General features: G+C 45.1%; 1 protein-coding gene across 2 annotated transcripts in view; it reads left to right on the plus strand.

Moving 5' to 3' along the window:
* Positions 1 to 24,886, plus strand: part of ATP2A2 (ATPase sarcoplasmic/endoplasmic reticulum Ca2+ transporting 2) — a 70,758-nt gene extending 45,872 nt beyond the window's left edge. Inside the window, exons 8-21 of one of the 2 annotated variants that reach the window (XM_025400814.1) lie at positions 304 to 768; positions 5,097 to 5,185; positions 5,676 to 5,778; positions 6,819 to 6,950; positions 12,136 to 12,258; positions 12,358 to 12,576; positions 14,477 to 14,812; positions 16,061 to 16,281; positions 17,071 to 17,273; positions 18,722 to 18,807; positions 19,081 to 19,214; positions 19,829 to 19,946; positions 20,032 to 20,152; positions 24,096 to 24,886. In XM_025400814.1, coding sequence (XP_025256599.1) covers positions 304 to 768; positions 5,097 to 5,185; positions 5,676 to 5,778; positions 6,819 to 6,950; positions 12,136 to 12,258; positions 12,358 to 12,576; positions 14,477 to 14,812; positions 16,061 to 16,281; positions 17,071 to 17,273; positions 18,722 to 18,807; positions 19,081 to 19,214; positions 19,829 to 19,946; positions 20,032 to 20,152; positions 24,096 to 24,109 — 2,364 coding nt within the window. In that variant the 3' untranslated portion in view covers positions 24,110 to 24,886. Of the gene's footprint in view, positions 1 to 303; positions 769 to 5,096; positions 5,186 to 5,675; positions 5,779 to 6,818; positions 6,951 to 12,135; positions 12,259 to 12,357; positions 12,577 to 14,476; positions 14,813 to 16,060; positions 16,282 to 17,070; positions 17,274 to 18,721; positions 18,808 to 19,080; positions 19,215 to 19,828; positions 19,947 to 20,031 lie in introns of both variants that reach the window. The other variant, XM_025400813.1, reaches the window with a different exon arrangement.
* Positions 24,887 to 26,974: the final 2,088 nt, after the last annotated feature.

The raw sequence follows: 26,974 nt of genomic DNA on the forward strand, positions 1-26,974 counted from the left end.
AATGCTTAGAGTTGAACTATACGAGTTTGAAAAATTGGGAACACAGAAGGGTTAGAGCACTGCTTGAAAATGGTCTGCAAATAGAAATCTAGGTGGGTCATTACAGAGCTGCCTGGTATAAGTAAGTACCACATGGAGCATTGCCTGTTGTCACAGTTGTATGGCTGGTTGCTTGAACAGTAGCCAGTGGAAGGCCTAGTAGAATGTGTTGAGAATCTGGGTGCCCTAGTCAAAAATCCAGTGTCAGTATTTAAGTTGGGATGTGGTATTCATCTTGTGACAAGTTCTCTACTTCTGTCCTAGGGTACAAACATTGCTGCTGGGAAAGCTATGGGAGTGGTGGTAGCAACTGGAGTTAACACTGAAATTGGCAAGATCCGGGATGAAATGGTGGCAACAGAACAGGAGAGAACACCGCTTCAGCAAAAACTAGATGAATTTGGGGAACAGCTTTCCAAAGTCATCTCCCTTATTTGCATTGCAGTCTGGATCATAAATATCGGTCACTTCAATGACCCAGTTCATGGAGGGTCCTGGATCAGAGGTGCTATTTACTACTTTAAAATTGCAGTGGCCCTGGCTGTAGCAGCCATTCCTGAAGGTCTGCCTGCAGTCATCACCACCTGCCTGGCTCTTGGAACTCGCAGAATGGCAAAGAAAAATGCTATTGTTCGAAGCCTCCCGTCTGTGGAAACCCTTGGTTGTACTTCTGTTATCTGCTCAGACAAGACTGGTACACTTACAACAAACCAGATGTCAGTCTGCAGGGTAAGAGGAGTAGTTTAGAATATTCCCTGTGGTGGTTCTTTGTTCATCCTACCAATATGCCTTCATGCCATCAAAACTTTTGATTTGTAATTTCATACCTTTCTGTGGGCTGTGTGTATAGCCTGAGCTTAATTTCTAATATTTGAGAGGATCTAATCTTTAATTCCTAAAACTGTTTCACGAAATACAGGACATCTGCATGGCTGATGTACTTGTATTAGATGTAAGAGAATTAGAGAAATTATATTTTCCTTTAATTAAAAAAAAAAGACTGGGCGCGGTGGCTCACGCCTGTAATCCCAGCACTTTGAGAGGCCAAGGCAGATGGATCACCTGAGGTCAGGAGTTTGAGACCAACCTGACTAATATGGTGAAACCCCATCTCTACAAAAAAGACAAAAATTAGCTGGGTGTGGTGGCATGCACCTGTAGTCCCAGCTACTCAGGAGGCTGAAGCAGGAGAATTGCTTGAACCTGGGCGGCAGAGGTTGCAGTGAGCCAAGATCATGCCACTGCACTCAATCCTGGGCGACAAGCAAGACTCCATCTCAAAGAAAAGAAAAAAGACACACAGCTGTGACTCACTTGTAGCCTCAACCTCCCAGGCTCAAGTCCTCCCACCCCAGCCTTGCAAGTAGCTGCAACCACAAGTGCATGACACCATGCCCCACTATTTATTTTATTTTATTTTATTTTTGTAGAGATAGGTTCTCACTATGTCACCAGGCTGGTCTTGAATTCCTGGGCTCAAGTGATCCTCCTGCCTTGGCCTCCCAAAGAGCTGGAATTACAAGCATGAGCCACCACACTCAGCCTCCTTTGTTATTTTCCTGATCCTCTGTCTCTAGGTGTATGTTAACAGACAAGTTCTAGAGAAAGCTGCTAGTTAACCTCTCTACCTGAAGTCCTAGTTGGTTTTTCTATCACATGTTGAATGAAGCATGCTTTTTCCTAAAAAGATACAGTCATCTCTCAGTATTCACTGGAGATTGGTTCCAGGACCTCCCTCAGATTCCAAACTCTGCAGATGCTCAAGTCTCTGAAATGAAATGCTTCAGTACTTGCATATAACCTTGTTCATCCTCCTGTATACTTGAAATCATCTCCAGATTACTTACAATACCTAACGTAATATTATAAATGATATGTAAATAGTTAAACTGTGTTGTTTAGGAAATAATGACAAGAAAAAATTGTACATGTCCAGTATAGACGCAGTTATTTTTCTATCTGCTGTTTAGTTGACAGTGGATGTGGAACCCACAGATACAGAGGGCTGACTAAAATTGCTTTTAACTTGCTTTATTGTGTGTATTCATCATATATACATATATATATATAGAGAGAGAGAGAGAGAGAGAGAGTTTTCGTTTTGTTTTGTCTTGAGACAGAGTTTCACTCTTATTGCCCAGGCTGTAGTGTGATGGCCCAATCTCAGCTCACTACAACCTCCGCCTTCTGTGTTCAAACAATTCTCCTGCTTCAGCCTCCTGAGTAGCTGGGATTACAGGCATGTGCCCCCCATGCCTGGCTAAGTTTCTGTATTTTTGTAGAGATAGAGTTTCTCCATGTTGGTCAGGCTGGTCTCAAACTCCCGACCTCAAGTGATCCACCCGGCTCCTCGGCCTCCCAAAGTGCTGGGATTATAGGCGTGAGTCCCCTCGCCTGGCCATCGTATATTTTTTGACCACCCTTGGATAAAATAAATGATTTAAACCTGCTGTTAGAAAAGTAACAACTGAATAAATGCAATAATTATACAGCTGAATTATAGGGAAACCTCATATAATATGAGCATTTAATAGCACAGTGTTATGTTTTCTTAGAATGGGCTTGTTAAATAATGCTTCTGTATGATATTGAAAGGATGTAGTTATCTTGGCCTTATCGTCAGGTTTTAGATAATTATTTTTAACATCGGAAATTGTTTTATAATCAGTGAAGCCCTGTGAATTTTTATCTTGCCAATTTTAAGTTCATGATGATTTTTTAGATACAGGTTCTCCCTCCCCCGCAAGCTCCTTGTGAGTCCAAACCCACAGTTAGAATTGACAGAACTGGGGTATTCCAACTTTCAAAGTGAAAAGCTTCTAGGTTTGTCTTAGGTTTCTCCAGGATATTAAGGTGTTTGACTGAGCTACTTAAGTTCTTACTTTTTGGAACCAAAAGGTTGGATGAATTGGCTAAAAGTCAGGTTTATCATACTGGTTGTTTCAGGAAGAGAAAGGGAATTTTCTTATTTACTATTTTGTGTCTCACTTAGCCTGAAAGCGTTAATTCCTCAGAATAGTCTTTATGTCCATGAAAGTAAGCCATGTATAAAACTGTAATTTTTAAAATGTCAGTTTCCCAGTTCATTATAAAAATTTTTTTGTTCTATTCTCCCTTGAATGACTTGACTTAAAATGTTTTAATAAAGAAAAAGCTTGCCTGTTCTGAGTGAAGCTTTACCTCACAACAGAAAGCTGGTGCTAATTGGTATTCTGCAGGAGGCTTCTTGCAGTGGGTATTGCATAACTGTCCTTGACTTAGGAAGATTTTCATCCTGCATATCCTAAATGGTTGACTTGCTCACAGTCAAAAATGTCTAAGTACATTTAGATTTAGCTCATGTAGATTCAAATTCTGAATGTCTTTTAGAATATTTTGGGCTTTGGTATAGACTCAGAGAATTTCACATTTTTGGCTGGGCGCGGTGGTTCACACCTGTAATTTCAGCACTTTGGGAGGCCGAGGCGGGTGGATCACCTGAGGTCAGGAGTTCGAGACCAGCCTGACCAACAGGGAAACCTTGTTTCCACTAATACTACAAAAATTAGCTAGCTGTGGTCGCAGGTGCCTATAATTTCAGCTATTGGGGGGCTGAGGCAGGAGAATCACTTGAACCTGGGAGGTGGAGGTTGCAGTGAGCCAAGTCATGCCATTGCACTCCATCCAGCCTAGGCGACAGAGCGAAACTCCGCCTCAAAAAAAGAGTTATTTTAAAATAAAGATTAATTTCCTTATTGAATGCAAGATAAATTGCTCTGAAATGATGTTCACAACATAGCTTTGTGGTGGTGGTGGTGGTGGTGGTGGTGGTGGTGGTGTTAAGGAGTTTCACTCTGTCGCCCAGGCTGGAGTGCAGTGGCGCAATCTCAGCTCACTGCACCCTCCGCCTCCCAGGTTCAAGCACCTCTCTGCCTCAACCTCCCGAGTAGCTGGGATTACAGGTGCCCACCACCACGCCCGGCTAATTTGTTGTATTTTTAGTAGAGGGGGTTTCACCATCTTTGCCAGGCTGATCTTGAGCTCCTGACCTTGTGATCCACCCACCTTGGCCTCCCAAAGTGCTGAGATTACAGGCGTGAGCCACCACGCCCGGCTCAACATGGCCTTTTTAACTGGAGTTTTACATTTTTAAAATTCCCCTTAGAGAATGATTTGATCAGATTATTAATTGCTCATATTTCAGAGAAAGCATGAGAAACTATAGTTTTGACATCACTTTCTGTAATTTTTTCTTTTTAGAGGAGGTTTGAAAACTTTTCATTTGCAAAGAAAACACAAGCCTAAATCTTACTTTTCCAAACTGGGCTTCTGAATTATAATTTGTGATTGCAAATCAAGCAGTGGAAAAATTATCTTTAAGAAAATAGCTTATGTCACTTTAAAAAATAAAATTAATCCTTTCCTAAGCATGCTTCCATCTGTATTGTCTAGGGAACATCAGTTCATTCAGCTCTGCGGGCTCCTTACTGTATACATATAGTTATGCAGCTTCATAGAACATGAACTATTGCCACAATAAAAATAAGTGGGAAGGAGCAGGGAAGCAGTTTGTCTTATTTTACTCGGGAAATGTTTATGCAACTCTGAAATGTGAGTTTATTCTTCCCAAGCTTTTGTGCTTAGCTCTAAGGCAGGACTGCCTAATACCACTCTCAAAGCCAGCCATTTGAAATCTGGAGTTCTGAGCAATCTAAAGAGTAACTTGTCTCTGGAACTGACCTTTTTGCTGACCGGTAGTCCTCATAACTTGGGTTTTGTGTGGGTTGTTTTGTCTTTGGTGCCACTGCTGCTCATTCATTCAGCACCTCAGTGATGCTGTTTTTCATACTGTTTGATTGGTCGGGGGTGTGATGGGTGAGGCAGTCTAATATAATTAAGCTAGTTAGAGTAAGGGACAGTACTGCTGATGCTGAGTGAGCCTCAGTGAGTTTTATTAAAGTTGTTTTTGTAAATGAAGAAGGTTGTTTGCCTTTGTCTTAAGCTAACAAAGGTAGTTTATTTGTGTAGTATTTCTTTAAAATCCCTTTTAAATACTGTGATGCCCTCTACCCCTACAGATGTTCATTCTGGACAGAGTGGAAGGTGATACTTGTTCCCTTAATGAATTTACCATAACTGGATCAACTTATGCACCTATTGGAGAAGTGTGAGTAACCCTCCTCCTCATTTAAAGGATCCTGTGTGGCAGTTTAGTATTTGTGTCGATTTGCAGCATGTCTACAAAGTTAAGACAGCTTTCTGAATGTGGCTCAAGACAACACTTATTACTAAAGTAGTAAATGTTTTTAAAACAGAAACTTTGAAAGATGAAACAAAGGTTATAATCCACTCATCTTTTTGCATCTTCTGGGCTCCAAACTTTCAAGAGGGATCTGTGTGTGTTATTCGCTGATGCCAGTGGTGGAAGAATTGAATTGACTAAGAATTTCTGGTGTTTTTACTGATTGATTTCTGATATCAGAGATGCATTCTCTCTTTTGTTTTTGTCTAATATTGGCTCTGGCATCAGATTCTTTGGAATTTTTTCCAGTATATTGTCCCAAAAATTCTGTTTTCATTATTAAACAATTGGGGGGCAGGGGGGAATCAATAGCAGCAACCACACCCTGCTCTAAGAGTGTTTCCTCTTTGGGCAGGCATAAAGATGATAAACCAGTGAAATGTCACCAGTATGATGGGCTGGTAGAATTAGCAACAATTTGTGCTCTTTGTAATGACTCTGCTTTGGATTACAATGAGGTAAGTCTCTTCATAAATTAGAAGAAATGGCTGTTCCTAGTTCAGGGGTGGGGTGGGTGGAATGAAAGTCTAGCCTTCCTTCCTCCCTTTCGAAAGTCACGGGTGCCTGATTTTGTTTCCCCTTTCCATTCAGGACCTTATGGCGGGGCCAGCATGACCTCACCAAAGAAAGCTGAGAGCCTTTCACATATCCTCTGTGACTGAGCATTGCAGTTAGTTAACTAAAAGTTGTAGTATTATGTGATGTTCTTATCTGTTGATAGCATACTTACTATAAATGAATAAAACCCAGGATAGAAAATGCTGTCCTGAAAGCAAAGGGTATGTTTCTGTCTCAAAGGCAAGCCAGTCCCTGTCAGAGACAGAATGTGAACTCTTCAGAATGATAAGCAGTGACATGGAATTACATTATTATGTGAAGGCGCTCTTTGAATTAATAGTGTGATCAGTGGCTTCTTATGTTTGGGTGAAATAATAAATACTGTGATTGATGTCATCTTATGTTTAAGGGAAATGAAAAACCTACTTATTAGAGTAAGATCACCTGCATACCTGTACTTTGAGTATGTTTTTAATTATCCGGGTTACCTGTTCCAGAGAAGGATAAAAATGGCCTTACAATAATGTTGTAATAGGGCCGGGCGCGGTGGCTCACGCCTGTAATCCCAGCACTTTGGGAGGCTGAGATGGGCGGATCACGAGGTCAGGAGATCAAGACCATCCTGGCTAACACGGTGAAACCCCATCTCTACTAAAAATACAAAAAATTAGCCGGGCGTGGTGGCGGGCACCTGTAGTCCCAGCTACTTGGGAGGCTGAGGCTGGAGAATGGCGTGAACCAGGGAGGCGGAGCTTGCAGTGAGCCGAGGTCGCGCCACTGCACTCCAGCCTGGGTGACAGAGCGAGACTCCGTCTCAAAAAAAAAAAAAAAAAAGTTGTAATAGAGGGCAGATTGTGCTTTTGTGGAAAAAAATATTAAAGAGAAATTTATCTATGTACTTCTCCCTTGTTTCTACTTTCTGTGCCTTTAACCAATACAGGCAAAGGGTGTATATGAAAAAGTTGGAGAAGCTACAGAGACTGCTCTCACTTGCCTAGTAGAGAAGATGAATGTATTTGATACCGAATTGAAGGGTCTTTCTAAAATAGAACGTGCAAATGCCTGCAACTCAGTAAGTATTTGAGCCTGGTTTATTGTTCATGCTGCTTATCAGTCGTACTATATACACTTAGTGTCTGCACTGTCCTACTCTCTTAGAAAACTGATTATACCTTATCTCCTCAAACTTACAGTATTTCCTTCCCCATATTCCCTCTCACGTAAGATGCTCTTCCTGGGTATTTGACAAGAAAATAAAAGCAATGAATAGCTAATTTCCGTGAGCGACCATCTGTGCCCACAGGGGCTGCCTTCTCCCATAGTGCTGTGAACAGTGTTCTTGCTCCTAGCAGAAGCCACCTCCTCCCAACATCTTTGCTGCATTATTGATTTCCATCTCTACTAGATGTTCTTCAGCATAGGGGAAATAATAGTGTCTTTCTATTTTAAAACTTTCCTTTGACCTTATTTCCCCTGACAGCTATGACACTACCACACTTTCTTTTCCTGTTCAGTTAAACTTTTTTTTTTTTTTCTCTTTTGAGATGGAGTCTCTCTCTGTTGCCAGGTTGGAGTGCCGTGGCGTGGAGTGCTTGGCTCACTGCAACCTCCGCTGCTCAGGTTCAAGTGATTCTCCTTCCTCAGCCTCCCTAGTAGCTGGGATTACAGGCACACGCCACCACGCCTGGCTAATTTTTTGTATTTTTGGTAGAAATGGGGTTTCACCATGCTAGCCAGGCTGGTCTCGAACTCCTGACCTCAGGTGATCCACCCGCCTCGGCCTCCTAAACTGCTGGGATTACAAGCATGAGCCACCGCGCCTGGGCATCAAACATTTCTTAAATCATTTGATGAGACCAGCATAACCAAATACCAAAGGTCAGTGTGGTGGTGGTGGTGGTGGCAGTGGCAGAGGGCACGGACATTGTGCACTATACACTGAACAAATGAGTGGCCTCTGAGCCTTTTTCTTTCTGCCTGTCAGAGTCTTTGAGCCAGGGCTCATTCAACCAGCATCACTATGACAAGGGCCAGTAGCAAGGATGGGAGTCTCCACAGTGAGTTGGACCTGAGTGTGAGGTTCCTGTCAAAGAGCTGCTACTCCTGCAGTACTGCCCTTAGATTTCTGTGGCCTCACCAGCCTGGGGAGCTTAGACCTCAGTAGAAACACTTTGCAATGGCTGCTGGTGGACACTGGCCATCCATTGAGTCTCTAGCACCTGGATCTCCTTGAAAGACTCGTCCCCCTGCCTGTCACTTGGCTCAGCTTAAGAACTTGAAATGGGCCGAGCGCAGTGGCTCACACCTGTAATCCCAACACTTTGGGAAGCTGAGGCGGGAGAGTCACTTGAGGCCAAGAGTTTAGGTTGCAGCGTCACTGCACTTCAGCGTTACTGCACTTCAGCGTTGGCAGCAGAGCCAGACCCCATCTAAAAAAAACTAAGGCCTGAAGTGGCTCAACTTGAAGGGTAACTCCCTTTATCCTATCCTGGCCAAAGTGGTAGATGATTGCTTGGATGAGAAGCGATATGCGGATAAGATGTTACAATACACAAAGTCTGTGTGGGTCAGTCAGTCATGTGGGTGCCAGGGACAAGTGGGAGAGAAGCAGCAAGCTACAGAAGCAGCTCAAGAATGGGAACTGTGGAAGCTGGATGTATTGGAGGAAGGAGTGTGATGCCCTCAAAGCAGCCAAGGAGGAGCAGAAGGAGCTTAGGGACACAAGTCAGGCTCCTAAAGTCTATGTCTGGTTCTTGACCCCCACATACCACCACTCAGGAAACATCATTCCTGGGCTGTGTGGCGGTAGCAGCTGCTCCTTTTATATGGCAGATGGGCTGATTGCTTGTTGGGCAAGAGCCCTCCTACACTATCTTAAGAGTGAATACCCTCTGTCTGCAGTCCAGGGTCTGCACAGCCACATGGTCCTCTAATAGGTCCACCAGACCATTTGCCTACAAAGAGCCTCATCCTCAGTGCCCACTGTCTCCTAGCTGTGGAGCTTGGATTCCCATGGAATTGGGTTCTGCCGAACATACCTCTTTTTAGCGTCAGACCTACCTGTCTGTCATCACCATGGGGCTGCCAGTCAGTACTTGCGGCCTCTTTATAGGACATTGTTGTAACTTAGGGTTCCCAGGTAGAATAAGGAGCGATGGGAAGGGGAGAGGTCCTGCAGGCCTGAAGGAACAGGTCTGGGGAAGGAGAGGGAAAACTCAGCCTTTTCTAGTTGTCATACAAAGCTGTATAAAGGCAGGCCTCATTTAGCAAAATGATCAGTTGTCACCACGTTTAATGCTTTTTGTATGTCATAAACTATTTCATCCCTTCCTGAGTAATAACGGTAAATGAGGAGGCATTGTGTCATTGGGGGGTAGTACAGCCTGAGTTGGGCGGGGGAGGAGTATACCTGTTTTCTTCATAACCTCAGATGTCAAGCATTTTAGTGACCACACAGAATCTCAGGATGAAAAGTTCTAGAGCTTCCTGTCCAGCCTGCAGGTAGGGACACCGAGCCCTTCCATGACCTGTGTGGCATGGTCTTCCAGTTAGTGTGAGGCAGCGTTTTGTCTCCTTTGTACTGTCCTGAGAAAACAAAACTCACACTGGAATTGACTGTCTCAGCTGAAGTACAGATTTCCTTTTCAGTAAACTGATACACAATTCGCAAATAGCAATCTCAGAGCCATGAAGGCCTTGGACCACTCCTTTGGCTTCTTCCCTCTACCCATGTGTCTTCCATGAACCCGAAGCAGTCCAGGCTCCTTGCCTCCATTTTAGACCATTCACTCTGCCAGTAAGCAAGTAGGTGGATCCTGGCAGAGCCACACTGCCTGTGATCTATTAGTTGGTATAACTAAAAATCTGAGGCAACCTGAAAACTGAGTTCACAGATTGAGGGTTTGAGTCGTTTGATTCTAGACCTCTGACTACTCCTGCCCAGTGATGGGAAACAAGTCATGTCATAGGGCTGAACCAGCACTGGCTCACTAGCCAGTGACCACACAAGTACGGGCAACACTCATCCTCATGTCTCCCTGCTCCAGAGCTCCCTTGTCCCATCTTTTTCACATCCCTTCACCAAGGGATCAGAAACAGCTGTCATGCTGCTCATTCACTAAGGAGTTCCAAACACAAGCTCTTTGCCTCCCTTCCCACTTGAGACAGCAGGAGCCCATGTGTAGTTTAGAAGCAGAGAGAGCAGGTCCAATGTTTTGGCCCCATGGCTTGTTTGACTAGGTCCGTGGTTCTTGGCCAGCATAGTACTGAAAGAAAGTGATTTCCCTCCCCCACTCCCAGCCCAAGACCTCTCACCTGGGTAGGCCCACGCCTTCCTCAGAAGCATTGTGTGTTCTTCTAGTCATCCCAGTGCCATTAGTGCAAATGCTTAATTGAAACTAAACACACATGTGATTGAGATGATACAGAATCCAGCGTAGCACTCATACCCATTCCTTTCTGCCTGAGGCAGTTCAGTGGCTGGCAGTCCAGCAGGATTGCTGCAGGGCCCTGATCCCCGTCTAGTCAGTTCAGCAGGCTTCAGTCCTCTCCTAGCGTCCTAGGTTAGATGCTGATGTTCTTGGGAATTTCTGTGATGATTTTTTAAATGTGTGTCAGTGGGAGTAAATTAATGTAATTAACTCCCTACATTAACCAAATTAAGGTGGAAAAAAATGGTAAGATCACCTCAGTAGGTGCATATGATGAAACTCATCTATCACAGCAAACTGAGACTGTAAAAGCATGTCTTCAACGCTGACAGTGTGTTTATACAGAGACCATGCTAACACAACAGAATTCTCACCATTTCTACTCAGTATTATACTGGCATTCCTGGTCTGTGTAATAGGCAAGAAAAGTATAAAAACTGGAAGAGAAGGGGTATCTTTAGTTGTAGGTAATGGTGTAAAGCCAAAGGTTAATTCTCAGTCCTCATCTTACCTATTTTGTTGGTGCTGTCACTTGCTCCCTCTTTGAAGCACCTCTTCACTTATCTTCCATGATCCCACACTTGCTCTCCCTCTCTGGCCTCTCATTCGAGGTCTTCTTAGCTGGGTCTTTCACATAGCACCAGGAGGTGAAGGCCCCATAGTCCTCAGCCATTTCTGTGTATAGTTACTCCCATGATCTCTTCTGGTCTCATGACTATAATCAGTAGCCACTAGCTATCTAAAACTACTTAGAATACTTTAAAAAAAAAAAAAAACTACTTAGAATACCTAAAAACACTTCCTTAGGTGCCCTAGCCATATTCACTTAAAGTGTTTATCCATCACATGTGACGGCCACATGAACAGTGGCCACAGCACTGCCATCTTTCAGAAGTTCTGGTGGACAGCTCTGCTTGGGGCCATCTCTTCACCTCTGATGTTACCTAGTTCAAGTCAGTGTCATTGTACTGAATGACATTCCTTGTCTCCCTTCAGCCAATTCTTTTGTTTTTTGAGACGGAGTTTGCTCTTTCGTCCAGGGTGGAGTGAAGTGGCGCAATCTCGTCTCGCTAGAATCTCTGCCCCCACTGGCTTTAAGCGATTCTCCTGCCTCAGCCTCCTGAGTAGCTGGGATTATAGGCGCCTGCCACCACACCTGGCTAATTTTTGTAATTTTAGTAGAGACGGTTTCACCGTGTTGGCCAGGCTGGTTTTAAACTGCTGACCTCGGGTGATCCACTGCACCTGACCACCTTCAGCCAATTCTTGACAACTAGAGCTTGAGACCCTCCGTTGTCTTCCTTTTTTACTTGTCATAAAAGCCAAATGCCCCATAATGACTTTTGAGGTATTATGACCTGCTTCTACCGTCTTCTGCCATTACCTGTCTCACCTTTTGCTCATGTAAACTCTGTTCCAGCCACGTTGGCACTCCTTCACCATTCCAGGACTTGCCAGGCTGCACTTCCCGTTCTCTGCCTGGTGGGTTTTCACCACCACCCACCGGGTTCATGCACATCTTTTCAGGCCCCATGGGGCCATCTTTATTCAAATGTCGCTGTCTTCTGACCACTTTAGGTAACAGTATGATCTGTACATACGCAAATTTTCTCCCCCTTCCCTTTTTCTCCATAGCACTTGTGTTACTTTTGCATCTTAGTCTCTCTACCCCAAAATAGGGGACAAGTTTCATGAGGGCAAAAACTTGTCCGTTTTGTTTATTGCTATATCCCTAGCATCTGTCATGTAATAGGTGCTTACTGTTTGTTAGTTTAAAAAGTTCAGAAATTGCCACCCAGTAGTATTCCATATTTGTTCCCTTTGTAGGTCATTAAACAGCTGATGAAAAAGGAATTCACTCTCGAGTTTTCACGTGACAGAAAGTCAATGTCGGTTTATTGTACACCAAATAAACCAAGCAGGACATCAATGAGCAAGATGTTTGTGAAGGCAAGTATGGCAGATTGCAATTGAGATGTTCTTACCAGGGTTAAGATCCTGGTGAACCAGTAAAACAAAATTGTTGATCTAAATCTGTAACATTTCCAGGGTGCTCCTGAAGGTGTCATTGACAGATGCACCCACATTCGAGTTGGAAGTACTAAGGTTCCTATGACCTCTGGAGTCAAACAGAAGATCATGTCTGTCATTCGAGAGTGGGGTAGTGGCAGCGACACCCTGCGATGCCTGGCCCTGGCCACTCACGACAACCCACTAAGAAGAGAAGAAATGCACCTTGAAGATTCTGCCAACTTTATTAAATATGAGGTTAGCTAATGAAAAGTTTCTTTGTCCACACCCGGCACGATTCATTGTGTTTAAACAGTACTCCTTCAAGCAAAAGGTCAAACAGTTCTCACTTTTGCCAAGAAAGAGGTGTGGTTATTTGTTTTTCTCCATGCCAGCTGTGTCACCCTTAAAATTTAGATTGCTGCTTCAAACATACATAGTTAATAATTTCAGGCCGGGCGCGGTGGCTCAAGCCTGTAATCCCAGCACTTTGGGAGGCCGAGACGGGCGGATCACGAGGTCAGGAGATTGAGACCATCCTGGCTAACACGGTGAAACCCCGTCTCTACTAAAAAAATACAAAAAACTAGCCGGGCGAGGTGGCGGGCACCTGTAGTCCCAGCTACTCGGGAGGCTGAGGCAGGAGAATGGCGTGAACCCGGGAGGCAGCGCTTGCAGTGAGCTGAGATCCGGCCACTGCACTCCAGCTCGGGCGACAGAGCGAGACTCTGTCTCAAAAAAAAAAAAAATAATAATAATAATAATTTCATAAAAGTCTGTTATTTTCAAAGTAGAATATTTTCAAAGTAGAATAATCAAGATGAGCTTAAATAAGCTTGTAAACCCCATTTTGCAGCTCATCTAAATCATGATTTTTTTTTAAGTGGGGATATTTCTAGAATATTCATTAGTTACTGAAGGTCAAAAGGTCCAAGTTGGAGATTCCTTCCACTTTTCTGCTTAGAATAGAATTCTTTAAGATCAAGGATGTGGGCCGGGCGCGGTGGCTCAAGCCTGTAATCCCAGCACTTTGGGAGGCCGAGACGGGCGGATCACGAGGTCAGGAGATCGAGACCATCCTGGCTAACACGGTGAAACCCCATCTCTACTAAAAAAATACAAAAAACTAGCCAGGCGAGGTGGCGGGCGCCTGTAGTCCCAGCTACTCGGGAGGCTGAGGCAGGAGAATGGCGTGAACCCGGGAGGCGGAGCTTGCAGTGAGCTGAGATCCGGCCACTGCACTCCAGCCTGGGTGACAGAGCGAGACTCCGTCTCAAAAAAAAAAAAAAAAAGATCAAGGATGTGACATCCTAAAGCTGTGAACAAAATGAAGCAGCTTTGGTATTGTGGGCTCAGAATAGCACAAGAGTTAAAGAATGGTTTGGTAACAGGAGTGTAGTGGTATTTTTTTTTTTCCTCATAAGAAAATGCAGAAACTGGCCGGGCGCGGTGGCTCACGCCTGTAATCCCAGCACTTTGGGAGGCCGAGACGGGTGGATCACGAGGTCAGGAGATCAAGACCATCCTGGCTAACATGGTGAAACTCCGTCTCTACTAAGAAATACAAAAAAAACTAGCCAGGCGAGGTGGCGGATGCCTGTAGTCCCAGCTACTTGGGAGGCTGAGGCCGGAGAATGGCGTGAACCTGGGAGGCGGAGCTTGCAGTGAGCTGAGATCTGGCCACTGCACTCCAGCCTGGGCTACAGAGCGAGACCCTGTCTCAAAAAAAAAAAAAAAAAGAAAATGCAGGAACTGGCCAGGCGCAGTGGCTCACACCTGTAATCTCAGCACTTTGGGAGGCCGAGGCTGGCACATCACCTGAGGTTGGGAGTTCAAGACCAGCCTGACTAACATGGAGAAGCCACGTCCCTACTAAAAATACAAAATTAGCCAGGTGTGGTGGAGCATACCTGTAGTCTCAGCTACACTGGAGGCTGAGGCAGGAGAGTTGCTTAAACCCGGGAGGCGGAGGTTGCCATGAGCTGAGATTGTGCCATAGCACTCCAGCTTGGGCAACAAGAGTGAAACTCCGCCTCAGAAAAAAAAAAAAAAAGAAAAAATGCAGAAGCCTGTCTCAATGTTTAACTGGGCATTTTTCAAACTGGGGGACAAAACCTAGAATTTGCCACTTTTATTTAAAGTGATGCTCTTATTTTAGACCAATCTGACCTTTGTTGGCTGCGTGGGCATGCTGGATCCTCCAAGAATCGAGGTGGCCTCCTCCGTGAAGCTGTGCCGGCAAGCAGGCATCCGGGTCATCATGATCACTGGGGACAACAAGGGCACTGCTGTGGCCATCTGTCGCCGCATTGGCATCTTCGGGCAGGATGAGGATGTGACGTCAAAAGCTTTCACAGGCCGGGAGTTTGATGAACTCAACCCCTCTGCCCAGCGAGATGCCTGCCTGAACGCCCGCTGTTTTGCTCGAGTTGAACCCTCCCACAAGTCTAAAATTGTAGAATTTCTTCAGTCTTTTGATGAGATTACAGCTATGGTGAGCATGTTTGAACATGTACAGGTGACTCGGGCTACACAAGCACACAGTGAACTCTAATTTTGACCACTGGATTTTTTTGTCAGTTTCCTAATTTGGAATTTGTCATGATTTGGGTATTTTCTCTAGAATTCAGTGAATCAGTGATTGGCATGTTGTGTGCTACTTGCAGGGAAGATCCTAGAGTCGTTTAAAACCCCGAAGGGCCTTCCAGATCAGTCCCAGAGGAACAATCTGGTGATCTAGTCTCTTTTTTAAAGGAGACGTGTTTTTATCTTAAGTTTTCCAAAAATTGAGGATGTAATCAGTCTGTCACCCTGTGTTTGGATTGCCCTGCTTTTAAGTTGGATGTTCTTTAAGAGCTGGCTGTTAATGAAGCATTTCCAGTATTCTTCCCTTCACCTGATTTTCATCCAGATATATTATGTTAAATTTACTTTCTTCTCTTTAAAAAAAATACTAGTTTTAAAACATACTGTAAGTGTACTTTCCTCTCCCCCAGAGGTAACTGAAGTTGGAATTCAGCAAAAATATTAAGAACATGGGAGTGCTGTTTTTGTGTCTGTAGACAATATTATTTTTGCATGTTTCTGAAGACATATTTTTTGGCCGAGTACAGTGGCTCACGTCTGTAACCCCAACACTTAGGAGACCAAGGCAGGTGAATCACTTAGGGTCAGGAGTTCAACACCAGCCTGGCCAACATGGTGAAACCCCGTCTCTACTAAAAATACAAAAAATTACTGGGTGTGGTGGTGGGCACCTGTAATCCCAGCTACTTGGGAGACTGAGGCAGGAGAACCACTGGAACCGAGGAGGCGGAAGCTGCAGTGAGCCGAGAGTGCGCCACTGCCCTACAGCCTGGACGACAGAGTAGGACTCCATCTCAGAAACATAAAAATTTGCATATTTTTGCGATCTTCACCTTTCTACTTAAAATTTATCCATGTGGATACAAGTACTTCCTCTTGACTGCCACATAGGTTCTGTTTTTGTTTTTAGTAAGATAATACAGATAAATTTGAAGTCCCCTTTGTCCCACTTCAGTAAACTTATTTGGTAATTTTACATTTCCTAGGTAAAATGTGTTTCGTGACACCAACTTAAGAAACAAAAATTTTATAACTCTTTGTCAAGAGACCTACAGCTCTATTCATTTTCCTCCTGGTTCCCATTCAGTGGGCTTTTGCCCAGGGGTGTGAGTGTGGCATGCCAACTGGCTGACCCAACCATTGCTTTCCCTTTCAGACTGGTGATGGCGTGAACGATGCTCCTGCTCTGAAGAAATCTGAGATTGGCATTGCTATGGGCTCTGGCACTGCGGTGGCTAAAACTGCCTCTGAGATGGTCTTGGCGGATGACAACTTCTCCACCATAGTGGCTGCCGTTGAGGAGGGGCGGGCAATCTACAACAACATGAAACAGTTCATCCGCTACCTCATCTCGTCCAACGTTGGGGAAGTTGTCTGGTAGGTCTCTGTGACAGCATCACTTACTATATGCCTTTATCTAAATGGGTCGTGGAGCCCAGTTCTCCCAGTTTGCTCTCCAGATTGCAGCAGCTTTGGTCTTTGTGCCTGAGTTGGAAGAGGGGAGTGGGCAAGACAGAAATGCCTTATGGAAGCAGTGGTGCTTTGGCCCTCGGGAGGGTTGTCTGCAGCTGCCGCAACATGCAAAGAATCCTCTTTAACATGAAACTGAGCTTAAATTAACCAGATAGTCATGTGAAATTCTTGCCCTCCAAAAGTTGGCTTTATCTCAGTCAGCTTATTTTTTTATTTTTATTTATTTTTTTGAGACAAGTCTCACTGTCACCCAGGCTTCAGGCAGTGGCACGATCTCAGCTCACTGCCCTCTCCACCTCCTGGGTTCAAGCCTTCCAAACAGCTGGGATTACAGGCATGTGCCACCACTCCCGGCCAGTTTTTTGTATTTTAGTAGAAATGAGGTTTCACCATGTTGCCCAGGCTGGTCTCTTAACTACTGAGCTCTGGTAGTCTGCCCATCTTGGCTTCCCATAGTGCTGGGATTATAGGCATAAGCCACCACACCCAGCCTCAGTCATCTGAATTTAAGTAATAAACTAAGTAAAGGTGAACTTTAATTCAAAATTGGGTGTAAGTGTTTTACGGATTACCTGAAGTTATTTAATCGTTGTTGTCATTTATTTTTCTGGAGGAGGAGGGGGTGATGATGCTCTTTAAATAGTGGCCAGAAGTCATTTGGGCTCTCTGTCTTCTTTTCTTGATTGGAAACAGTATTTTCCTGACAGCAGCCCTTGGATTTCCCGAGGCTTTGATTCCTGTTCAGCTGCTCTGGGTCAATCTGGTGACAGATGGCCTGCCTGCCACTGCACTGGGGTTCAACCCTCCTGATCTGGACATCATGAATAAACCTCCCCGGAACCCAAAGGAACCATTGATCAGCGGGTGGCTCTTTTTCCGTTACTTGGCTATTGGCTGTGAGTACAATTTTTTTATATTACTGATGTTTAAACAAAATGTTTGTGATCTGAAATTTTGTAAATTCATCCCTTAAAAGCATATTTTTTCTTCTATCCCTGTATAGGGCAGCAAAAGACAGAGATGCCTTCTTACAGTTCGATGAACTATACACCCAATTTACTAAAGTCCTTTCACAGTTCCAGTTTGAGCATCCTGCCCTTACTTGGGCTTTTGTGAATGAGCAATTAAACATCAGCATTTTCAGATTTAGCCCTGTGTGCAAAGGGATAAGAATGATTCATGCTGGGTTCTGCCTTCTAAGAGTTCATAGGTGGGATTTGAATAGATAATTGTCACCAAGATAAAAAATGTAGTCCCTGTTTCCATAAGTAAGAGAAGGACTGCGCAGTGGCTGTTCCCTTTTATACATAGATCATCTATTTAGCCCTCATATTCCTCACCCCAGGTGCCGTTGGTTCTTCCACATTTCATAGATTGGGAAAGTAAGGTGAAATCACTTCCCTGGGATCCCATAGGAAGGCATTGTGTTTTCATAATATATTCACATGACTTAAAATTCAAAAAGCACACAGTGGCATAGAGTTGAAAGGGTTTGGGCCAGTCACTTCCCTCTGTCGTTGAGGTGCTCATGTACCCTGTGCCCTTCCGGAAAGATTGCAGTATGCTGTGCGCACCTCCATGCTGACCCTTGTCTTGCCTTCTTCCTGCTTGTCAGATTCTTCCATATCTGGACATGCGTAGCGCCTCATCCTTGCAGCCAGCAGCCTTCATGCTCCATTATAATTCACGGGTTAGTGGGTATATGCACTTGTTATTTTTGGTGCTACCACATGGGGATATTCACCTCGTCTGTATTCTGTGTATTCTCTGCTGCACCTTGTTGCTTCTTTGCAGTAAACTTCCTAAACTCAAAGCTAATACTGGGGGAAATCCCAGGAGCTGCTGAGGGCATGCTGCTCAGTGTTCCACCCTAGCTCCTGACGGCATTTCCCTAGAAAGCTGCTGCTGGCCCTCTAATGGAGCAAATAAATCTGTGTACAAGTAGCAGCATTAGTTTGCCCAAAAGTCATGGTGTGATCTAGTCTCCCAACACTGTGCAGCCTTACGTGGAGGACACACTTGCAGCCTTGAAGTACTACCTGCTGAGAGGAGAAGGCATGGCAAGGGGAAAGGTTGGCACAGGATGGAGCAAGTGCTTTTTCTCACACATTCTGGAGGAAAAGTTATCCAGTTCTTACGTACCAGAAATACCCCTATCCTTCAGAAACCAGGGTCTAGTTGCTCTGGCTACCAGGCGTGAGCAGGTGGTGGTATCACCACAGGCTTCGGTTACCGTTACCGTCCCATGTCTTTAATCTTCATCCTTGTGGGGATTGGCCTGCATGGCCTCGGTGGCAGCGAGCCCTGCAGAGGCAAGTGCATCAGCGTCGTTATTTGTTCCCAGGTTACGTTGGCGCTGCTACCGTGGGTGCTGCTGCATGGTGGTTCATTGCTGCTGACGGTGGTCCAAGAGTGACCTTCTACCAGCTGGTACTCAGTCACTTTTCTTTTTGTACCTTACATGAGAAGTGTTGTGAGGCCTTGACCTTTCTGTAGTTTGGGTATCTATCAAATCATCTTAAGACTCAAATGATAAACAGTTACATCTAAGATGATTCTGAAGGACCAGGGCTTCTCTGAGAAATTGGGGTGAACCTTTTGGGTGGCTCTGCACTCAGGCTGGTCTGTGCTAGGCTTGGTATGGGGTTGGTGCCTGGACTTGGAAAATACACTAGGCTGATAGGAATTTGGATTTTCTTGCAGAGTCATTTCCTACAGTGTAAAGAGGACAACCCGGACTTTGAAGGCGTGGATTGTGCAATCTTTGAATCCCCATACCCGATGACAATGGCGCTCTCTGTTCTAGTAACTATAGAAATGTGTAACGCCCTCAACAGGTTAGTGCACCTTCACGGCAGGCTGAGGCGAGCATGCTGCCAGGGCACTGGGGAATTGTGTGTAGTCACGGTTGATTAAGGATCACAGGACAGTTCTTCCCTTCCAAAAAGAAAGGAGAACAGGCAACACCAGTTTTAAAAGCATGAGCTGTCGTCACCTCCAGGAAGTAGTGGGAGTGCTTAGCCCTGTGTTTCTTTGGAGCTCTTCCTTAAAAGAAACCGTGGGGGGCCAAAAATAGGAACTTTGGTACCCCTGTATGCCAGCACCCACAGGGAAGGAACCTCACCCTTTCACACAAATGGTACCATCCAATTAAGCCCGTGACAAAAATGGAAATTTCTAAATAGCCCATGTCTCCAGGGCAATTGGGAACAGCTTTGAACCCACTAAGATGGGGTCTGCTATGCCAGAACATAGACATACAACTCAGTTTGTCTTACATTAGGACATTCTCTTCAGCTTTGCCACTGTAGAAAGTTAGTGGAGTTAGGTCAGCGGATGGTGCCAGATTAATAGCCACCTTACTGAAGTGTAGTCCAACAGGGTCTTACTACCACTGTGACATGTGCCTTGCCTTTGAGGGTACGTTCCCCTACCTCTCCTTGCTCTGCAGCTTGTCCGAAAACCAGTCCTTGCTGAGGATGCCCCCCTGGGAGAACATCTGGCTCGTGGGCTCCATCTGCCTGTCCATGTCACTCCACTTCCTGATCCTCTATGTCGAACCCTTGCCAGTAAGTGGTTGGGTGAGGCTTGGGCTGGGGACCAGCCACCTTCCTGGGGAGACTGGAGGCATGACGCATCTTCTCTGTGTGTCAGCTCATCTTCCAGATCACACCGCTGAACGTGACCCAGTGGCTGATGGTGCTGAAAATCTCCTTGCCCGTGATTCTTATGGACGAGACGCTCAAGTTTGTGGCCCGCAACTACCTGGAACCTGGTAAAGAGTGTGTGCAGCCTGCCACCAAATCCTGCTCGTTCTCGGCATGCACCGATGGGATTTCCTGGCCGTTTGTGCTGCTCATAATGCCCCTGGTGATCTGGGTCTATAGCACAGACACTAACTTTAGTGATATGTTCTGGTCTTGACTGACAGTTTTCCATAAAGAAGATGTTTAACTTAATCAATTAATTTTTTTATTGTTTAAAGCAACTGTCTATTTCTGCTGAATTTTCACATGAACATACTGGCTGGTGATGGAGGTTTCATACTCTAGATTTTGTTTTGCTTTTTCTGACTCCAGTGGGGCAAGATTTTCCTTTTTTATACACATAATTAAAGTGTCCATTGACATGTACAGAGAACTAACACTATTTTATGCAAATATTTTTTTGTAGATGAAAAAGCATGTACAGTGTTCTGTTTAATACTCATCCTTGTATAAAAAAATAGTTGAGCCAGCAGACATTGTCAGCAAATTAATTGGCAGCAGATTTTAGGAAATGAATGTGTGTGGTTTTTTTCCTAAAACTAAATAGCATGTATTGTGTCTTTTGCATGATGATCTGGATTTAATTTGGTATCAGAGTCTAATTTTTATTCATAAGCCAATTTTTCTGCACTGAGCAGAGTCTTGCTACCTCAGTCAGTATTGTTTTGGTTTGCTACTTCCCTCACCCACTTCGGCCCTCCGTTCACCCCATCCCACCCCCCCACCTCTCCCCACCTCTCCCCACCTCACCCCTGCCCTGCTTGGCTGCTTCTTTAGGATTACGATGGTTTGTTCAGTTTACATCAGTTTTAATGAGAGGTATGCCTGTACTCGCTTGTGCAGAAAACATTGTTTCAGATTCAATCGACTGGGTTTATGTCCCTTCACATAGTTTTTAAGGTTATTTATTTAAATGTCTAATGTATTTTATTGTAACAGACATTGTTTTGCCAACATTGCCTATTTCAGTGGCACATCACAATCTAGTTTTAAAAAAATAAAACATTTTAAATGGACAGAGAAAAATAACTGTCTTGTCTTTAACTCTTAAGTGGCTTACCTGGGACTAACAGACATGTCCAACTTTCTCTCCAGTTCTTAGCTCAGAACTTTAGTTGTACTCTGCTTGAGGGGAAGAAGGCTCCTGCTCTGCTGCGTAGGTAGTCATAGGAATTGTATTCTTAATGTACAGGCACTAATTGTCATCTGTGGTGTACATTTTATGCAAGTTTCTGCTGGCCTGGTGTAGAGAACATAAGGGCAAGTGTGCGTGTGTATGTGTGTGTTTTGTAAAATCTGTAAATAGCACATGACCAAATGAACATATTGTATAGAACTATTTTTATTTGAATGTGGCACTAACCACCACCGTTACTACGATCAATGTTTGCGCATGTTCAAGATGAGTCTCACCAACAGTGTGTAAGTCATTAACAGTCCTAACTGTGGTGTTTTCCTCCAATGCCTTCCAACATCCATCAACTAACGTGAGTATTTTCTTCCCTGGGATTTGGATGCTTTAGCCTAAAGGTGACTGCTACCAAGTGAGATAACTGTATGTCACTAACTTATAAGCCACCCCCATGTCAGAGGCTGCTGTGCTCCCTGATGCCCTGTGAGCAGCGGGGTTGCCTGTGGCACCTGCCATGTGACTTGGGTGCGGCATCAGCTGGCTGGAGGTGTGGCTTTCATAGACCTCCACAGGCTGCCTAGGACAGCGGCTCCACAAGATGACCGGGAGGGCCCAAGCCAGGCAAAAGCCAGAGTGGGGAGAGGCATTTCAGCCAGACCAACAGGCTGAAGGAGCTGTGCCGTCTGTAGTGCTAAAATGAGGGTTCACAGCTGCCAGGAATCATCCCAGAACATTGCTACTTGTTCATTAAAAAGCTAAAAACTAGTGAAAGCAAGTAACTGAACCAGTGAACTCTGGGTATCAATGGGTTCATCTTAAATAGGCCACTTCCCCACTCCCCCACCCCCCTTGCTTGGTCTTGTCCTTTGTGGCTAAGACGTATCACTCCAGGGGATGTTAAAGCACAGTTAGTAGGACATGGCTCTGCACAGCCCAAAAACCAGCTTACTCCTTAGCCAGGGTGTGAGGCCTCGACTATATTCTTGAAAATGTACTTAGGCTCTCGTTACTGGGATGACCAGTAAATGTAATGCAGATGGAGTTTGGGGAGGGTTAGGAGACATCAAGCAGGACAAGGTGCTGCTTAGTTCAGAGGGCTACGTTCAAGGGGTGGAGGTGGAACCTGGAGACTGACTCTTAAAAGCACACTCCGTGGCTGGAAATGTGGTGGCTCATGCCTGTAGTTGCAGCCCTTTGGGGGCCACAGCAGAAGGATTGCTTGAGCCCAGGTATTCAAGGCAAATCAGGCTTACTGTGAGGCCTCCAAGGCTGCTTGCAGGCAGCTGTGGCTCTCGGGAAGGGAGGCTGCTTTGCCCAGCAGGGAACATTTGGGGCAGGGGGTAAATTTTGCCAGTTTGAGCATCATGAGGTGTAACAAGAAATGGGTTGAATGGGCCAAATGCAAGGAATGCATCTCTGGGCTGCAAACTGACTTGAGTGCTGCACTATTACTATTCAGTGCAAACAAAACTCAGCTTTTCCTGACTCAGTTCCTTGACCTAGTGGCCTTTACAAAAAGTGTAGTGTGGCCTGCTGTCACACAGCCCCTGGCTAGCTTCATGGTTTCTCAGCTTCAGACCCCTCCCGCCCACAGAGGAGCCCATGGAGGGGCCCACTTCCCTTGGCCCAGACAGCTGGGAGCGGGTTAGGCCCACTGCTGCTTTGATTAGGGCCACTTGGTCCATTTCACTGTAAGGCTTTGCCGGGTGAAAACATTTCAGCATCTCCTCAGGTCAATCCATAAAGACCAGGTCCAGCACCGTGGTCTTAGCGCATCCCTGGCCTCAGGCCCTCACCCAGCAGTGAGGCAACAACTGTCCAGCCCCACAGTGCGCCTACTGTCAGGCGGCTCTTGTTTGAAACTCAGTTCCACATTCTTTCCTGATGGGCAGGTGGCTGAAGGCCCAGCCATCAGTGTCACTTGTTGCCACCCTGTGCCTCCCCTGGCCTCTTTGAGCTTTGCCCAGAACAACAACAATCTCATACATAACCTAACTGGGAAATCATTACTGCAGAATGCAGATGATCCATTCTGGAGGAAGCCGTCCCTTGAGCTCGGTGAGCTCCCAGGCAAGCAGGGCATCTGGCCGACTTCCCTCACAACAGCTGCTCCCACATCCCCCTGGACTGGAGCCTCAGCCTTTATTGAGGCAGGCAGACCTCAGGAGATCTGAGACCACAAGCATTAGCTCAGTGTCTACCAAGCATCTAGCCACTGCCCAGGTCCAGAGCATACCACGTCTGCAGTGCCTGTGAGCAGAGGCAGCAGTTGCGCTATGACTGTAACCACCAAATTGTCCAAACACCCCCTGCAGTTAGCAAGAAGGGTAGGCTTCACCCTCCCTTACTGAGGAGAATGATGTGGAGGAGTTGCCCCTCTAGGGCTAGGCAAGGCAGGCCAGCAGCCAGAGGCCGGGTGCCCACAGGGCAGGGACAGGAAGGCTGTGCTGCTACTGGCTGCTCACTTCATCAACCTCACCCTCTGCACCACTAACCAAGACCTTGTCCTTTTGCCTGTCTCGCTGCTTTCATACCTGCAATGATTGTGTCTGCCTCATGGGATTTTCCTCCAGAACCTTTATTCTGTAGCCAGACGACACGAGGAGTCTGTGTCACTGAGCCAGTGCTTCTAGATGCTACCCTGTGTGGGCGGCGCCTCAGGGACAGTAAATCAGAAATGCTGGTCTTGAAACCTTGAAAAGATCAAGCTGAATGTTCCTTTTCATCTGTCGCTATTGATCTTCATCTATTTAAATAGGTATTCTAACGTTTCCTCCCTGTATTTCATGAAGCTGATTTCCTCTCTCTTTCCTTTTCAGCAATACTGGAGTAACCGCTTCCTAAACCATTTTGCAGAAATGTAAGGGTGTTCGGTTGCGTGCATGTGCGTTTTTAGCAACACATCTACCAACCCTCTGCATGATTGATGTTGGGGGAAAAGAAAAGTAAAAAAGTTCCCAACTCACTGTGTGTTATGTGGAGGAAATGTGTATTACCAATGGGGTTGTTAGCTTTTAAATCAAAATAATGATTACAAATGTACAATTTAGCTTAATCAGAAAGCCTCTCCAGAGAAGTTTGGTTTCTTTGCTGCAAGAGGAATGAGGCTCTGAAACCTTATCTAAGAACTTGGAAGCCGTCAGCCAAGTCGCCACATTTCTCTGCAAAATGTCATAGTTTATATAAATGTACAGTATTCAATTGTAATGCATGCCTTCAGTTGTAAGTAGCCAGATTCCTCTCCAGTGACATTGGAACATGCTACTTTTTAATTGGCCCTGTACAGTTTGCTTATTTATAAATTCATTAAAAACACTACAGGTGTTGAATGGTTAAAGTGTAGGCCTCCAGTTTTCAGTTATTTTCTGAGTGTGTAGACAGCTATTTCGCACTATATTAAATGTAACTTATTTAATGAAATCAGAAGTAGACAGGTGTTGGTGCAATACAAATATTGTGATGCATTTATCTTAATAAAATGCTAAATGTCAATTTATCACAACGCATGTTTGACTTTAGACTGTAAATAGAGATCAGTTTGTTTCTTTCTGTGCTGGTAACAGCGTGGCGCAGACATGGTTTCAGGTAAATAAATCTATTCTATGATAAATTCTCAGTGTGGTGGTGACTGTTCTCCTGTGGGAGGGGGAGTGATGAGCACCAAGGGCCTCCACTCCACACCCGGGCCTGCCCCTCTGTGGGGAAGCAGGGGAGGCTCACGCTGGGCAGGGAGGCCGTGTGACTGGAGGGGACAGGAACCTCTTGGACTTGACTACACAGTAGACAGGCCAACTGGTGGTAGGTCCGCCCATGTGAAGCCCACCCTGGCTCCCTGCCCTTTAAGGATAGGGAAGCTGAGTGTCACCAGTGGGGTCTTAAACACACAAGGCCTCACTCGTCGGTGTGGTGAAGAAAGCCAAGACTCCGCGCTCTACATTGTTAGCAGCCTGAAAAGATTTGGAGACTAGCAACGGAGAGATGCTTCTTAGGCTGTTCAAATCCAAAACTTCCACACTCCCCATTGCTGACAGGTATGGGATGGAGAGGTGAACAGAACTGAATTCATTTACTGGTTACTTTAGTGCTTATTTGGCAGTGATGGGTTTGGGATTGGGCTTCTGGTTTTGCAAATTCCCTAAGATGATTCTTTTATCACTTTTAAAAATACCAGGATACAAGGATAGATGGACGATTATAAATCTAATTTTTAAAACTATCCGTTCTGGGCAGGCGCGGTGGCTCACGCCTGCAATCCCAGCACTTTGGGCGGCTGAGGTGGGCAGATCACAAGGTAGGAGATCGAGACCATCCTGGCTAACACGGTGAAACCCCATCTCTACTAAAAACACAAAAAATTAGCTGGGCGTGATGGCAGGCACCTGTAGTCCCAGCTACTCAGGAGGCTGAGGCAGGAGAATGAATGGCATGAACCCGGGAGGTGGAGCTTGCAGAGAGCCGAGATTGTGCCACTGCACTCCAGCCTGGGTGACACAGCTAGACTCTACTGATCAGTTCTGCTGATGGAGAAAAAAAACATTTGATAAAATTTAACATCCATCTTCTAAAAATTATCCCTATGTACCATTTATTATAACAAGAAACCAAAAGTGTTAACGCTTTAGAGTTGCATTCCAAGTCCACTGTTGCCCACTACCAAACACTGTTCTAGAGGTGCTAGTCAGTACAATCGGGCATGAGAAGGAAAAAATGCCTTGGAATGAACAAAAAACAACCAGGGGTCATACTGGGTCAATGTTCCTAGATAGGAACTATCTTGTTCCTATATAGAAATGTTTAATGATTCAGGGAAAATTGACAGCTGAATGGGAGTGACACGTAATTCATACTGATATATGAGAATACCAGTGGTGGCCTTAGGCCGATCCTAACAAACGTCAGGCAGACAAAAACCAAGGAAGCACACCAAACTCTTAAAGCTATAGTAATTCAATGCATCACTTGAGAAGGGTGGTGTTTCAGTTTAGGAGGTAAAAGTTGGATTATTATGTGGGTGGTCATCTTGAGAAAAAGCTGTATCCCTTATACCCAATAAATTGCAAATGGATCAAAATATTTGGAAAATGCAACTACACCCCCAAAAGAAACATGGTTAAATGGTATAAATGAGAGAAAATGAATAGCTCATGTGAGAAGATGCTCAACTCCACTGGCAAATTAAAATCATGAGGTAACATCTCGAGAAGTGGGTCTTCTGATGTCAAGGATGGAGCAGCTTGCGAGCGTGCATTCTAAAGAATGACCAAAATCACTCAGCCTAGACGTGCTCTCAACACCCTCACCCCCACCCCCACCCTAAGCAGGTCCACTCCTAGATACGCCTAGAGAATCACACATGGGGAAGAGCCACAGCAGAGTTTTTGGAGAAAAATGAAACCAGCAGGAAAATGGGTGAGTACATTCAGGCCTATGATACTCGGCTATGAAATAAGCTAGAACTACAGTATCAACTTAAATAAATCCTGAACAGTGAAGCCAAGTGCAGCAAAATATCAATATGCACAATAATACCACCTCATATCCTCTAAACGTGGCCCACAGGCCAAGCTAGCTAAGGAGAGAAAGCGTGTACACCAGAGTGTACGTCAACGTGGACTGATACCAAACAGATTGGTAACGAGTTTGTGGACATCAGCCAGAGGCTGTGAAAGCCCGAGTCAACAGTGGTTAATTCAGTGAG

The sequence above is a fragment of the Theropithecus gelada genome, chromosome 11 (genome assembly GCF_003255815.1).
Source record: "Theropithecus gelada isolate Dixy chromosome 11, Tgel_1.0, whole genome shotgun sequence".
NCBI lineage: Eukaryota > Metazoa > Chordata > Mammalia > Primates > Cercopithecidae > Theropithecus > Theropithecus gelada.